Here is a 16,560-nt window from a genome sequence, read left to right on the forward strand (position 1 = left end):
ACTTTTAGCTATAATGTCAGATAGATATACACTTGTTTTGGGTAATTATTTCAACTGTTTCTTCAGTACAGATTGCTAATTTATGTCAGCTGTGGAACCATTCAATCTAACCAAATATTCCAACTGTTTGAACTCTGGCTACCTATTTCTAATGTTTGTCCTTTGATTTTGGTTCACTGTTTCACCTGTTTTTCTTTTAGCTTAAAGACTGAACTGCTTATCCATTGAAAATTATTTCATCCAATAACATTTGCTAAAGATTTTGTTAATTTGAGCTAATTGTTTCCAATGTGTATCAATTTATTTTCATCAATTGTGTTGGATGCTTATTTTCTAATTTTAGCTGTTTCAAATATTTGTTTGCTTTTGGCTTAATATTTCAGCTATTATTCCCTTTAATTAATTAGTTGAAGTTATCCATAGCTAATTAATTCCAATGCGTATCCAATAATGTTAATCTAAGCTATTTTTAAAAAAAATGTACATCCATTTATTTCACTTGAATATGCCAGCGGTTTATCAAATTGATTATTTAATTACATCAGCACTGTATTCATTAATTTTAGCCAATATGTCAGCTGTTTAGTCACTAATTTTGGCTATTTATCCTTTGATTTTGGCTCTGTGCTCCAGCTGTTATTTTCATTGAGCTTGAACTGTTCATCCATACCTAAGTATTTTAAACGTTTTTCCATTGACATTAACTAAATATTAAAGCTGACTGATGTTTATTAATGTCAATTTAAGCTAACTGGTCAAATGTGTATACATTTAGTGTAGTCCAGCTGTCAGATATATATATTTATTACTTTTGGGTAATTATGTCAGCTGCTTATGCATTAATCCTGGCAAAAAAAAAAAAATTAAAAAAATCTGTTTTGTTTGGTCATTGCTTTATTTAATTATTTCATTCATTCATCTCTTTTCCAAACGTTTCAGTTACTTTTCTTTTAGCTAATTTAACTCCTTATCCACATAGCTAATTGTTTCAAATGTTTAGCTAGTTATTCAATAGTGACAATTTTTGAGCATTATTTTAAGGATTTGTATTTCCTTTGGTTTTGACTAAATGCATCAGCTGCTTTCTTTTAGGTAATTAGCTGAACTATTTATGCATAGCTCAATAACATTATTTTTAGCTAAAGTATATTTGTAAAGCACCTCATAGTGTTTCACAATAAAAGACTTAAATGCAATGAATGAATGTTGCCTATTTTAACTGTTCATCCATTACTTTTAGCTAAATATTAATTTTTCTGCTCCAACGATCGCAGCATGGGGCTTTAATGTGTTTCGTGTTGACTGCAGGTGAGTAATGTATAATTAGCATGGAACTCGTAGTTTGTTTAGACACTAAAGTTACAAAAAGCAAAAACCACTGTCATTTATTTTCTCCCAAATTAAGTGCTATACTTTCCAATTAATTTTAAACACAGCAATTGACCTACCCAATACAACAGAGAGGCTTTAATAAAAACTGCATTCGGCTTTGAAAGTTTAGCTACTGAGTCAGTTTGTGCTTGTTTGCCCACAAGGACCTTGTGTAGGTGTTTCATTTCTCTCAAAATGTCAATCTGTGTTGATCTGTGCAGCTGTTCATTATGGTGTTTTATTGTGCAACAGAAAATAAGGGACACAGGCGTGTTATGACAAACATAAACTGAAAGAGTGACAGTTTTGCCTCACAAATCTACAGTATGATGTATCTTTCCTTTGCAGTTTTGCCTTGTTCTTTGTCTTGTGCTTCAAATTTCAAAACATCAGAAAGATGAATAGATTTTAAAATCCAAACTTCCCGCACCATCAGCTGAAACATATCTTAGAGGAGCTTAAACAAATCCCTTCTCATTCTGAGATTAAATTTTGGGCTTTTTTCCCAACCTCACTCAGGTACAGAACTTTGGGCATTAGATTATAAAGCTGCTCAACCACCATAGGGCTAATAATATTCAGTCCTCTTCATCACTGAGAGCTGGTCTTACCCCTCTGTGTTCACAAAGACAAGGTCAAGTAAATAGCACTTAGTATTGATTCAAGCTGTACAAATCAAGGTCCAATTGGCTTCTGTGAGAGTACTTGTGTTATAGAGCCCCAGCTGTGTGTTGTCTAAAGCCCCTCTGGGTGACCTGATGGTCAGTCCTGGCCTAAATGATTCCCCTCTTTCTTTCCAGCAGATGGATTGAGCAACAAGAAGATGATAAACAGGTCAAAATGATAGATGAGAGAGGGAGGAGGATCTTTCAATCAATCTGTCAGCCGCAGTTCCTGTCTCATCTGTGGGAAGCAGGACTGATGCCTTTCTTGATACAGGCAGGCTTTTGTCACTGGGAGATGTGTGTGTGTGTGTGTGTGTGTGTGTTTGTGTGTCTGCTTTCTAATGGCATACAGTAACCTGCTATTGTCAGAGGGTGGCGTAGGGATGAGAGGGGTATGATTTTGTTTTCTCTTGTGTGTGGTGGAAATTTGTACAGTATAAGTGCCTGAGTTTGTGTGTGTCTGTGTGTGTTCGAATGTGTTATGCTGAAGTTAAGTAGGCAAACTGTCACCATCTGCTGCCTGGAAATACCCGCTGACATTACACATCAGACAATATAAATGCTCACTTCAGCAGTTGGCTGAGTGGGAGCAGCTCTCATAATCTAAAACATGTGTGTGCAGTGCAAGTGTTTCCTTGTTTGATCTTATTTCTCTGTACATTTAAATTCCGGGACGAGGAGATCGCCTCCTAATAGACTCGAAAGATTCTAGTGCTGAAAAACAGCACTTGAAAAGCTTCTTTGGTCACTCTTTTGCTTACAGTGTTTGAGTGAGTGGACCTTTATCAGATAAGCATCTTGATTCTCGAGTCCAGCGATACTTTTGAAGCCGACGTTTAAAGTTTAGAAATAGCAGTCGAGGAAGGAATCTCACTACAGTATCCAAAGCACACTGGAGGTTTAATCTAATCACATGTCTCAGTCCTAAGAAGAGAACACAGCACCACTTTAAATTCTTATTTTGGCTAAACTGAACCACAGAAACAATGAATTTAAACTTTGTTTTAACTCTTTTTTTTAATGGACAGGAAAATTTCACACTGTATATACTAGTAATTCAATGAAAAAAAACAGCTCCTTTTATTGATGAAGTTGATGTGATATCAGAAGCTCCAGAATTACTACAAAATGGACCTCGTGGAGAAGCTGTCATCTCAGGAAATATTTTGTGGGCTTTCATCTGGTGTATTTTAATGTCAGCCCTCAGTAGGTGGGCACTGCTGTCTTGCAATGGAACCAAAGATTTATCAAATTTCAAACAGTTAACTGCCTGAAATTCTAGAATATCAAGACGGACAAATATGACCCATTTATTAGTGTGTGTTAAATCATCTATAAATCTCTGTACTGCATCACAGCTAATTGTCAGCAATGGGGTCTGAATATAAAGAAAATTTTCCCACCATCCACCTACCACTGTCCACAAACCCCCTATGACTATGCAGGGGAATCCAAACCAAATCCTCCAATTACCACTCGCTTACATGAAAGCATCAGGGCTACAAGTATTCGGTTAACTACATAGTTCCATTCGCTCAATCTGTTGGTCTAAAAATAAGTAGTAAACCATGAGAGTTGTAGCTAAAAGTTGACTAAGAGACTAGAGAAACATTGTGTGGTTTTAAAACGTTGCATACTTAAACAGTATTCATTTAGTGGTTGCTGCTGTAAAGTCTGAGTTTCATTTCAGGGACATGCATATGAATGCATGTTTACACGTCAGAGTGGGCAATCTGATGACAATATATCATGGATGATCTTAATTTGGAAAACATTCTCTCCATTAACCGCATCATTAAATACACAAACAGTGTTGTCCTTCCTACTCTACCTGAACTCAGCAAAAATCGTGTGGTTGTGACACAAAGTAGCGTTTTTATGAATTCTCCTCATCAGATTGTGAATGAAGATAATTACTGTTTACGCTGAATTAACTACATGAGCTCTGCCTCCTGTCCTAATGTCAGCACTCCGTATAATCCCTTAATTGATTCAATCAGGGATTATGAAAAGGATCTCTGCTGCAGTTTAGTTATTTTCTGGTTTGTGCTTCGTGCTCTCTGATAGGAGCTCTGCAGTGGTCGATATTGATTATCCAGCTCGTCTTAAGGGGTTGAAACTCAGTAAATGTCAAGGCTGCAGAGATTTAGATCATCATCTACGGTCAGAACTTTCAATATGAAATCAGAGTGAAAACAAGATCTAGAGATTTATGAGTTGAGCCTTTAGCCTTGAGCTGAAGTGACAGACTTTGTTTCCAGGCAACAATATGCACAAGATTAACTAAATCTGAGGGGAGCATTGCGATTCAGGCCATAGATCACGATTCCACCCCAAAAGATCATTTTATAAACTTATGGCCCAATCATCCACCATTATTTGTACATGATATTTATGGAAAGAAGAATAACTGCTTAACTTCATTTAGCCCCATCTAAAAACAATGTTAATAAGTGGTTTGCAATAAATCAAAGACAAAACATTGCAGTACAGACCCTGTAGTGTTATTTAAAGTGTGATTTTACTTGAGTCATTTACATATTCAGGATTAAATCTTACAGAAATGACAGAATACTACCTTACTTGACTAACATACATATTAGAATGAGGCCCCACAGTGCCAATAATTATAGACAATAACCAAACTAATGTAATAATAAAGCAGGACGGGGGTATTATTATGTTATCTGTTCCAAGCTGCAGTTTATAAACATAGCAGTCCATCGTTATTTATCAAACATAATGAATAGCCATATTTCACTTTTGTCAGGGACAAAATCACAGAACACAGGACTGAAAATAGCTGCAAGCAAACAAAGCAGAGACAGACCAAAACATACACTGACTGCCAGCTGTTAGAGAGACGGGGAAGAGATGCACATCAACTTAATGTAACTGTTATCTGCCGACATCAAACCCGGAGAGAACACAAGATTATCTGTTTGTTGTTCCTGCAATTCACTTGCAATGTTTTAGTTTTGTTATGTTTCTCTTTTTGTGACCAGATGAATAGTTGCACTTTATGCTTTCAGAAAAGTTGCAACACTGGCATCCATCTCGACAAGAGGTTGAGTGTTTTAGGCCACCCTGCCTGCTACCACCTCCTTCACCAGAGGGGAATGCAGTAAACACATCAAATAAACCTGGTGGTTACACCTACAGGATATACTGCTAACCTTTTATAGAAAGGTTAAAAATACAAGAGATTTATGGGAACATATTTAAGCAGGAGGACAGCAGGAGAGAAGGATTAAACAGCAGAATCCCTGGAACAACAGGAGTGCTGGCAGGTATGAGCTAAAGTCATGCAGGGAAGCAGCTCTGAAACCTCTAAGCTTAGGGAGCTGTCAATATCTGTGCAGAAGGAAAAGTACACTATAGCAAGTGAATATTGACCAGGACAGTATGTGTAGGTTTGTCAGTGCTTTAAACTGCTTCTCACTGCCTCTGCCAGTAAACTGAGTCATTTTTATCATGCGATAAATGTTTGACACTTAAGTACACTCCTGTGATGCCAGAGCATCCGCTACTCACTGATAAAGACCATGAGGTGTCGTCGAAAGCTTAGGAAAAGCGAGTATGAATCTGATTTATTAGCAAAATTGGGTTGGACACGTGAGGATTTTGGCTGCTTTGTAGGGATCTGGCCATTTAGATTATTGTAGTTGATATTTGACATGTTCAGTTATGAGTGATGAAGAAAATCGCACATCCTTTTGGTACAGACACCCCCTGCCCCTAGTGTCACTCTCTACTCCATTACTTTTGTCATTTATAACTCCCTTACCCTGTGTCTGCCAGTCCCCTTGATTCAAGCACCTTTCATTATTGGTAAATGTCTACCAGACCTCTCGTTCTCTTACCTTTTCTTATCCACCAGACACCCTGATTCCACCACTATTTGTCACTGCTGAGTGACTATATGCAAACTGACCACTAATCTTTTCTCCATTTACATACTGTCCCTGTTCTGACTTTATTTGACAAAGTTATGTTTATTTGCTGAGTTGATAATTCACATAACACAGTTAATGTGGAAAATTAGTAGGTTAAATAAGAATGCACTTTTATTTGGGTATTTACATAAATAGTGAGTCAGTCGAACTTTGGGACTCCATTACCCATGATGCTCAGGTTCAAGCAAGGAATTTTTGGGAGTCTACAGTGCATACAGGTGCAGAAAAAATGTTTAGTTTATGCTAGTAGCAGGTTTTACTGTGCAATGAACTGAAGCTGCTGTTTGCTTTGTATTCACTAAAGCAGTTAACGAAAAGAAGTCAAGACTCTTGTCTTTTCTGAACGTCACTGTGGAAGCCACTACAGTCCTCTCAAAACTGTATAAAACGTTTGACTCTGCAAATGCTCTGGGTCGGCTTACTTTTGCAGATTCAAACTCTGTGTCGGTAAATCCACCATATACCGGAAAACTAATACACACACCAATACAGCAACCAACGGAGGACTAAGAGTGAAATTTCTTCAACGCGAGTCACCCTCATCAATGAAAAATCCTAGTTATGAATGACAAGTTCTCTGCTATCACATGCTGCTAAAACATTACATGTAATCAATACTGGTTCAAAATATTGGTTATCAGCCTTTCTTGCTTTCCAATAATTGGCATTTGCCCTGAAAATCCCATATTATTTGATCCCTACTGCTCCCAGTGTACTTCTATGAACAAACGTACAGGAAGAAACACAAAAGAAAAAACTACATTCTAGAAACTATTAGTGCCATTAAGAACTTCTGGTAACTGAAACACGATGATTTATGGGATAATGTTCAGAAACAGGACATGGCTTAGCTCAATGCATTAACTTTGCCTTTAAGACAATAATCATGATCTACAAACACAGCAGAATATAATTCAACTCGCAGTAAACTTTTCCAAGTGGTTCAAGGTATTCTGGCGTGAATCATCGCCCATAATTCATGCATACTCTGAAGAGCGCACAATGTGCAGCTCAGAGAGATAATCCTGCTTTAGCCCTGAGAAGTTGCTAAATTTCTTCCCAGCAGCAGCAGAAACTCCAGAGTGAGAGAGTAGAGGCTGCTGGGAGGGAAGCCAGGGAGCAACATTGATTAGCAACATTATCACCTTCATTTCTACCCACTGTCCTCAGTGCACACACCTCAACACGCGCACACACACACACACACACACACACAGGCATCCAAGGTTATTGCAGTTTTATTTCAGTTCAATATTGGCTGCTGCACTCAGAGTAAACTATGAATTGTTCAAGGCCTTGGATTTCTCACATAAAAACAAGAGTTTCTGTTTTTTTCTGTCCAAGCGAGCCAGGCAGTATTGCTTTGTGAATTATGAAAATTTGAAGGACTCACTTGTCCTCATCCAAACTTAGTTCATCTCCGCTGCTCCAGCTAATAAACATCTTATTTTATAGTGTGAGAAGGCCTCTTAAAAGCAGGGTATACACGTAAAACTGCATATGAGAATTGATTGGCTTTCTCCAAGGCAATCAATTCTTCTAAAATGCGCCTTGGGAACATTTGGATGTGGTGTTTATTCATTGTTTTCTTTTGTTATCCTGCTGTTTTGTTGATGTTTTCAGCTTCTGCAAAGGAATTATCACTTCATCACATCTCTCAGCACAAAAGGTAAACACACACACACGCAAAAAATGAAATAACATTGCTATTTTTGTCTCTTCTGAAAGTTTTGAAATCAGGACACAGAGAGCTCCCGTTCACTTTCAGAAAGTCAAAGAACTGCTGAGGTAAAATGTAAGAAACAACCAGAAAGTCCAGCCTACTGGTGCCAGGAGTCAAATTCAGTACTATCATGGGTGTGTCATTTACAATATATTTATATATTTTCATACTGTCTTTCACTTCTCACCAGTTTGACATTTAGGGAAATATTTTAAACCATTTTCTTGTCAAAAAGTAGAAGAGAAGACTGATACCACTCTTGATAAAGTACACCTGAATAGCTATAAGCAGTAAGCTGTTTAAATCACACACACACATGCACAATTTCAAAAACAACTACTTGTGGTTTATATGGTGTTTCTGTGACTATTTCTTGGCTAGTAGCAGTGATGATCTGAAGCTGCAGGCAACCAGCAACAACCAGAGTTTATCCTTCCTGGCCAAAAAATCCTGCAAATAACCCTGATTAAACTGCAGTATATGATTCCTGCCCTTTGGTTCCATGATATAAAATGCTAACTGGTGAGCTTAAACGAGCTGGCAGTCCGATTTTGTTACTTTTAAATTAAAGACAAGCTTCAGTCTTTGGGCTAAATTAAGCTGACCATCTGCTGGGTTCGGCTTTATATTTGTACAGATATGAGACTGGAATCAATTTTTTCAACATGCCAACTTATTCCCTTAACAATAAAAGCAGATTTCACTTCAGTAAAACAGAAAGAATCTAGACTACAATGCAAGGACGTGTACAAACATTTGAGGAACCTGTACCTGAATGGTGATCACGCTGTTTCAACATGGGATTATGGTCATTCACTGCATTACCTGTTCTCGAAAAACAAAACATTTCTGAACTGAAAATGAACTTTTTGGTGATTGTGACTTGATGCTGTACACATAATGTAAAGCAAAATTTGAAATACAAAGTCAGAGCCATTGTAAAAGCCATATTCTTCACTTCCACAGCCTGTTTTTTCTCTTCATCCCATTGCTCCTGCCACAGCCACTTTTATAACTGGCCACCAGTACTCTCCTCATATGTACCTGTCTGATGTGTGTCCTGATGCTCGGCTTGCTCCCCTTCACTCTCTGGTCTGGATCCTTGTGGCTGCACCACATCCTGAGTTGAAAAATTAGAATCAGAATCAAGAATATCCATATCTAAATCATTTTCAATTCAAAATTACATGGGTATGGTGGAACTACTACTTTAAATAGCAAATTTCATGGCTGACTCACCAATAATGAACGTAATCTGAGTTTTGACAAAACATTAATAGTAGCTGAGGTTCATTTTGTTGCTTCTCGCTGTTTCTATGAGTCTTTCCTCTAGATCTATTAAATAACTGCAGCATCAGACACCATCCATGACTGACTCTCCACAGCAAGAGAGTTGCATGCAAAAAGCAGCAGAACCTCTATGAATTACTTATATTTATAAATGATCACCAACGTGGAGACAGGGACAGAAGAGCTGTCACACAAGGAGTCACACTTCATAAGATTCACTTACATCCTTTTTTAGGTAGCAGCTGTCTGGATATTTATTTTACTAATGTAGCAGTTAGATTATCCTCACATACGGACACAATTTTCATTGCTTAAGAAATCATAAATAACTCAGGATAGTAGACGTTTTGATAGTTTGGTAAGCTTGTTAATAGTTTGTTTAGTTAAGACAAATACCATGTGGCTTCCTCTGTTATTGTCATGGAAAGTGTGTCAATAAAGTGACTGACTTCCTGAAATCGGCTTATTTGTATTCAACTTTGAATACAATATTAGTTTTTAGCTAGTTATTAACCTACTTGAAACTTTAACAAACGCTTTGGGGTAAACAGGCCAATTTCACATTAGAGGAGGAAATGTTTGCTTGACATTTCTGTCATTCTACGCTTCACCTCGTGACTCGTTGGTTGTCTGAATCCAGCTGTACAAACTTACCAGCTCCCTCAGATGATTCTGTCTCCTCCTGCTGGAAGTTAGCCGGCTAGGAGAGTTTTACCAACAGTGTATCCCATTTGTTGTACTTTTTGTCGTTAATTATTTCGACAATTTTAAAATAACTCACCTGGCGGCCTCATACAGTCAACAACACCAGGTGTGGCGCTACACGGTCACGTGACGGTGCGTCGTTTTTTTAAAAAAAATTAACGTGTTCAGCGTCTAGTCTATTTATTGAGACTTACTCATCAAATAGTTATAATAATATTTAATTTGGTCTAATTTTAGCTAATGCAGCCTCAAACGCACACATAAACCAATTACTAATTAAGCGATGTCAAAGAGTAACTTCACATCAACCTTGATCACGTCCTTATATGACATTTATCTGCAAAATTATTTTCTCAATAGTTTATGCAGTGTCAGTTTTATAATATGCAATTCTCATGTGCTATTTTTTATCTTCAGATGCAATATGAAAATTTAATGTGCAAGATTAAATTTTTTATGTGCAATATTTCATTATCATGTGCGATATTTTGAGTTTAATGTGCAGTATTTCAGTTTCATGCTATATGTTTTTAGGCATTATTGAATTTCTCATGCAATCTTTGATTTTCTGGTGTAATATTTTAGTCTTATGTGGGGCATTTAATCTCCACGTATTATTTTAATTTCTTGTGCAATATTTTTATTCCATTTGCAACATTTCAATTCTATGTGCAACATTTAAATTTCATGTGCAGTATTTTAATTTCTTGTGCAGTATTTGTTTTTCATGTGCAATGCTTCAATTGCATTTGCAAAATTTTATTTTTATGTGCAATGTTTCAATGTACTGTGCAGTATTTCAGTTTAATGTGCAACATATAATTGCATGCAGCATTTAAATTTCATGTACAACACTTCATTTTCAGATGCTAATTTTAACTTCATGTGCAGTATTTCAAATACATTTTGCAATATTTTCATTTCATGTGCAATATTACATTTTTGAGTATAATTTTACTTTAACATCTCAAAATCATTGCCAGTATTCCTTTTTACTTTTCTAGTTTATTATTCAACATACATATTTTGATGTGTCTTATCTTAACACACAGCATCTCGACAACATAACAGACATTATGGAATAAGCAAGCATACTGAAAATAATGGGCAAATTGGGGTCATAAACTAGAAATCACAAGTCAGTAACAAGTCACAGGGTTTGGTGAAGTTAACAGACATATTAGTGAACATTGTCAGACACATTTGTCTAGTACTTTCAGATATGATTTGTTAGAACAAAAAATGTGGACTACGGTCCCATCTGACCTGACAGCATCCAGCGTTCCAACAGCATCTTTCTCTTGTGACCTGTAGAATTATACAATTAGAATAAAGCTTGATTTTAAGGTGGACTTTTATAATCACTAATCAAAAAGTGTCTGTGTGCTGGTCACGCTATCTGATAGCTGTGAGTTAAAAGCAACCCAGACCAGAATTTATCACCAGTTTAGCAAAACAGTTGTGCACAACTGGAAACAGAAATTAGATTTTTAACCTTTTCTCGAAGAAAAGAAAACCATTTGCATGCTGCGTTTATATATTTTTTTGCTGAGTGCACATGAGCCACAGGGAAGCGTAGAACTTCTTCTATTGGATTTTCATTACAAACACAGGTAGTGAGTACGGCTGCACTGACGATGATGCAGTACACCCTTTAGTGGCTACGGTGTGGAAGGATATATTCTGCAGCAAGTGAACATTCTGTTCTTGAAGTTGACGTATTGGTGGCAGGAAAAAATGGGCAGCGTGAAGATCTGAGTGACTCTAAGGAGGACTAAAATGTGACGGCTTGACAAATTGGTCAGATCATCTCCAGAACAGAAGGTCCTGCGGGTTTCTCCCAATGTGCAGTGGACCTGAGCATTCTGATCCCAAGTGCAATGCAGCCTGGAGAAAAGATGTCATTAAATGCACTGGGAGAACAAGAGGCAGCATAATGTTCTGCTGGGAAACCTTGGTTGCTGGATGTTACTTTGACACGTATCTAAACTGTGTTGCAGACCACATATACATCCCTTCACACTAATGACAGTGGACACTTTCAGCAGGAAAGTAATCCCTGCTACACTCTAAAAATAGTTTGGAAATGGTTTGAGGAACCTGACTGACAGAAAGTTCAAGGTGTCTCTAAATTCTCCACATCTCAATCCGAATGAAATCCATAGAACTTTACAACTTATAGGACTTAAGGGATCCTCCGCCAACTTTTCAACACCTTCAGAGATTCAGAGTTCACGTCTTGACAGGTCAGATCTGGTTTTTGCAGCTCACTAATGCATATTCCTTTGCCCTTACTGCAGAATGGCAAACAAACCCCAGTTACGTGCTGTTTTTGAGCTTCCTTCATTAAATATTGCTCAAGCAGAAGTTCAGCCTGATTTTTGGAGGCTCCTTTGGCTCAGTCAGAATTTGGGGCCTGATCAAAGCGACGCTCCCTCCTGAAGCTACAGCTCCATCATCCAGCATCCAGCATCCAGCATCCAGCATCCAGCATCCAGCATCCAGCATCCAGCATCCAGCATCCAGCATCCAGCATCCAGCCTGGTGTTACTCAGGCTGATCTGCCTCGTATGAGCAGATTCATTGTTTTCCTGCATGTCGTGGGGTAGTGTGGCACCTGAGCCACGATGCAGAACAATGCAGGTGATTAATGCTGGCAGGACGGACTTGGTAATAAACAAACTGGCCGCCCAGCAGTTGCTGTTTTGAAGCAGCCTCCTGCCATCTGCTGCAGAGATAAGTTGCGCTTTTGTCGACATCAGTCAGGACACAGAGACGAGTGTAGAACTGGTTCTAAAGTGTGTGTTTGTGATTACAGTATGTCAGTGACCTTTAGTGTGTGATACAGTGCTTCATAAATGAGCTGGCGTGCGTTAAAACAGCCACTACAATGAACAAGTGGGGCAGAACATGATGGATATTCATGACTGCTGTTGAAATTTACCCAAACCTCCAACAAATTGCTTGTTGCGGCTTCACGGGTTTGTTTTTTTGGTATATTTTAAATGTTTCATTTCCTGCTCATTACTTGTTAATTATTTACGGCCCAAAAGGCTGCACAGATTGAAAGCAGACAACTTCATAGAGAGGATCAGCTGGACAGACGACACCCTCTGCTGGTTGCAAATGAACACAATTTCCTGCCATGTGCAGTAGATTGAAAAGCAGAATTAAAGCAGAAAAAAGACTAAACATTTTCAGTCAGGAACGTAGCTCCTATTGTGGACAGTAAAGTCAGGTATTCTGTTTTATTTTTTCTGTGAATTTGGAAAAGCACAGATTCTGTACTTAACTAAAAATTCGAATATTGTATTATCTGATTAGAAACAATAAATGTGTGTTTGGGGAAAAAAGAATCTGACCTAAGTACTATAAAAAGTAAAGCAGATATATGTTATGAAACCACGGAAGTCTGAATCTGTGTTTTTGAGACCGTCAATGGGAAGCTTTAGTTTCAAGATGGATTTGCTAATTATTTCACTCGTGACTCAATCCAGTTCAATTTTACTTATATGGTGCCAATTCACAACATTTCATCTCATAGCACTTCATATAATAACATGAGAACCTTAGAAATTTTAGACATAGAAGCTAACAAACCAAAGTTCCCTTTGAGGAACAACTTGGCAACAAATGTCCCGCCCCAGCAGGACGGAAAATAAAAACCTCAAAGAGAACCAGGCTCAGGGAGGGCAGCCATCTGCCTCTACAGGTTAGAGTGAGGTGTCTTCCAGCATATAAAAAACACCTTATTGACATATAATCTAGGTCAAAATAAATACATTACTTAAAATATTGATTTTCAGCAGAGATTCTTTAAACTGTTCTATTTTTGGCCTCTTAGAAAAATCCATTCTTAATCTTAGTGGGACTTTCTGTGGTTAAATCAAAAGGAATAATTACAGTCTACTTCTCAAACATCTGTTCAACAGGCTCACGTTGCACAAAAGCCTTTTCAAAGAACTACAATATGGTATGTGCACCTCCACGTCTGCTAGCAAACCTTTCCACAGCAGACATTTTGACTTGTTATAGCAGAAGAGCAGGTGTTACTAATAACTTTTCAGGTGGTTTTCTTCTATGACTGTGTCCCGGAAGTCTGGTTTATTAATCACACCTGTGCTTTCTGACATGTCAAAATGCCTTCGATTTGTGAGATCGAGGTTAGAAAAAAATCTTTTCTGGTGTAATTTAAAAGAAGATGTGAATCCGTTGTTTTTTCTTTTAAATTTTTTAATTAAAATCGAATACTGAGCATTACTATCTCATTCCCACACCACCTAAAGTCAATTTTATGCACTGAGAAATAAGAGCTGGTCTTGTTGCCGTCTCTACATATAATACAGATCTGATTTATCACAAAAAGATGCAAATTGCAACAAATGAATACGTGATTGTTGTTTTTTGTGAACACCATGCAGAGAATTTCTTAACTCAGACATTGCAGGCAGTTTTATAAACAGGATGTTATATATGTAATATACCATTACAAGGATAAAGGCAGTTTGCACAGTTTCTCTCCTCAACACACATCCATAATACTTTTAAAGTTTCACATTTACTCAAACACACCCACACAGATTCACAAAAACAAACAAAAAAACATTTCAAATGAGACAAACAGATTCGATTTGGTCCCAAACAACCAGAGGGGCTGCCATCACTGGCACACAAGTCACTATATACTGTATGAGAACCAGGAAGTATTCAGTACCGAAAACAAGAAAAAAAAAAACTAAACAAAGGCATATGGATAAGTTTCAATGATGCTTTTCTGATAAAATACAAATTAAAAAGATATACTGTGAACATATTTCAGTGAAAACTGAGTCCAGAATCTTTGTTAGACATCATCAAACAACCTCAAATTCCAGGGATTGTACACTGCACTTCGATTTCTTTTGATTTTCTTCTATTCTTTGACAACTTCAAAGTAGGGACCGAACAATTTATTCCCTTTGCTCAGAGCTGAGTTTTATATGAAATGTAAAAGAAAGAAAAAAAAGCTTGAAAACCAAAGGTGTATCTTTTTACACATTCTCACACAAGAATCCACATGTCTGGAGTAAAAACACACATAAAGAAACATTCATTTATGGTATATTACATATTTAAAATGTGAGGATAACTATTTTTGCAATACAAGAAAAACATCTTTCCATCAAAAAGATTAACAATTGCACATAATTGTTGGCTAAAGTATTTTAGTGACACAAGGAAACATTAAAAAAATGGCACTGTTATTAAAAATAGGTCAATATATAAACAAAATTGTACATTTGCCTTTCTCAGTCTTTTACAAAATGAGAACATGATTTTATTTTTTTGATGGAATAAAAAAAAAAAAAGCTGCTGAGAATGATAAAAACAAAACAAAAAACTGAATGATGTGTTTTTAAAACAGACTCTTGCTTTTCTTCAGATTCTTTTGCTTCCAGTTTGGCAGGGCGTTGAACTCAACTCGGCTCATCTCAAGAAGCGACTGGAAAACACGAAAGTATGAAGACAAATAAATGTCAGTGCAAGCTGATTACACGTTGTGGTCGAGTTGGGACACATACAGTAATCATTTTTTATGCACAGGCCAGTCGTGGGTTATAGAAGGGCTGCACAATTAATCAAATATTAATCATGGTTTTGGCTTCCCAACAGTAAAATGAACATGATTTAGTGTGATTGTGAAATTTAAAATGTGTGTCCTGCTTAGAGAAAACTCTGTAGCCCATGTAGATAAAATCCCTTGGTTTCAGTTTATGTTAATCTGCTGTATTGTACTAATCTTTTCAATGTAATTTTTGGTCCAACACTTTGTCTGAACGTAGCAGAGACTACAGGCTTCTCTGTGCACAGCTGTGGAGTAGCATCTACTGTAGCCTGCATGTGAGGTGTTAATGGACCATCCGTATATTGTAGTGTCTATAAATAAAAAGATGTTAAGGAAATGAGGCATACTGGGTACAGATTCATTTATATTTTGCCTTTAGGTGATTCTCTGAATTCACATAAAGAAGAACCTTATTTTAAGTCTTATTTTAATGACACTTGTACATTAGCAGGACTGTAGCACAACATGGGGGTGAAAGCAGGACTGGTTACTAATGTGAAACTGCAATAAAAATTACTTAAATTTCCCTTAAATCAATGAATAATCATGATTTCAATATTCATCAATATGATCATGATTATCAGTTTGGCGCTAATCTTGTAGCCCTGAGTGATAAACTGTATCTCTCACTGTATGTATGGAATATGCAGCACATTTGAAATCTTCCTCCATGTATGTCAGCTCTACTATGCCATTATCTATGTTCTCTTTTCTTTGATCGTGACTCTTTATTACTTTATCTCTCACATAATTAAGTGCAATTAAATAGCTCTGATTACTTAACAATACACAGCTCAGGAGTCACTTGGCGTGTCCTACCTTAAAGTCCTGGTCAGACAGGTAATCCTCCAGACGGAGAGGGTCCACTCCCTCTGGCAGTGGCTTCCTGGTCAGTTCCTCGATGGAGTACTGCTGCTTACTGAGCTTGGACAGCGCCTCCTTCACCAAGATCACCTTGTTCTTGGAGTTCTCGGCCTATGAACGCACAAAAATGACGGTTCATGAACAAACACATCACTGAAAAACTGTTACAACAGAGAAAATCTGTATCATCATTTTCAGTGGCACTGACTGAAGAGACCTAACACAGATGTCACCCACCTTTGCGATACTGGTGTCCTTCTCCCAGTAAGGGAAGATGTTGGTGAAGGTCAGGGGTTCACAGCCTGCTAGGACCAGATAGGCCAGAGGGGGGCGCCGAGGGTTCTTCTCTGTGAATCAGACCACAATTGGAAACAGATGAAA

At 37.5% G+C, this 16,560-nt stretch overlaps 1 protein-coding gene across 3 annotated transcripts in view; it reads right to left on the reverse strand.

Moving 5' to 3' along the window:
- Window positions 1–14,093: 14,093 nt before the first annotated feature.
- Window positions 14,094–16,560, reverse strand: part of svild (supervillin d) — a 49,877-nt gene continuing 47,410 nt past the window's right edge. For all 3 annotated transcript variants that reach the window (XM_023278287.3, XM_055004712.1, XM_035951917.2), the window contains 3 exons: window positions 16,417–16,526; window positions 16,135–16,290; window positions 14,094–15,192 (listed from right to left, as the gene is read on the reverse strand). In XM_023278287.3, the coding sequence (XP_023134055.2) occupies window positions 15,106–15,192; window positions 16,135–16,290; window positions 16,417–16,526 (353 nt within the window). In that variant the 3' untranslated portion in view covers window positions 14,094–15,105. The remainder of the gene's footprint in view (window positions 15,193–16,134; window positions 16,291–16,416; window positions 16,527–16,560) is intronic.

Source organism: Amphiprion ocellaris, chromosome 18 (genome assembly GCF_022539595.1).
Source record: "Amphiprion ocellaris isolate individual 3 ecotype Okinawa chromosome 18, ASM2253959v1, whole genome shotgun sequence".
Lineage (NCBI taxonomy): Eukaryota > Metazoa > Chordata > Actinopteri > Pomacentridae > Amphiprion > Amphiprion ocellaris.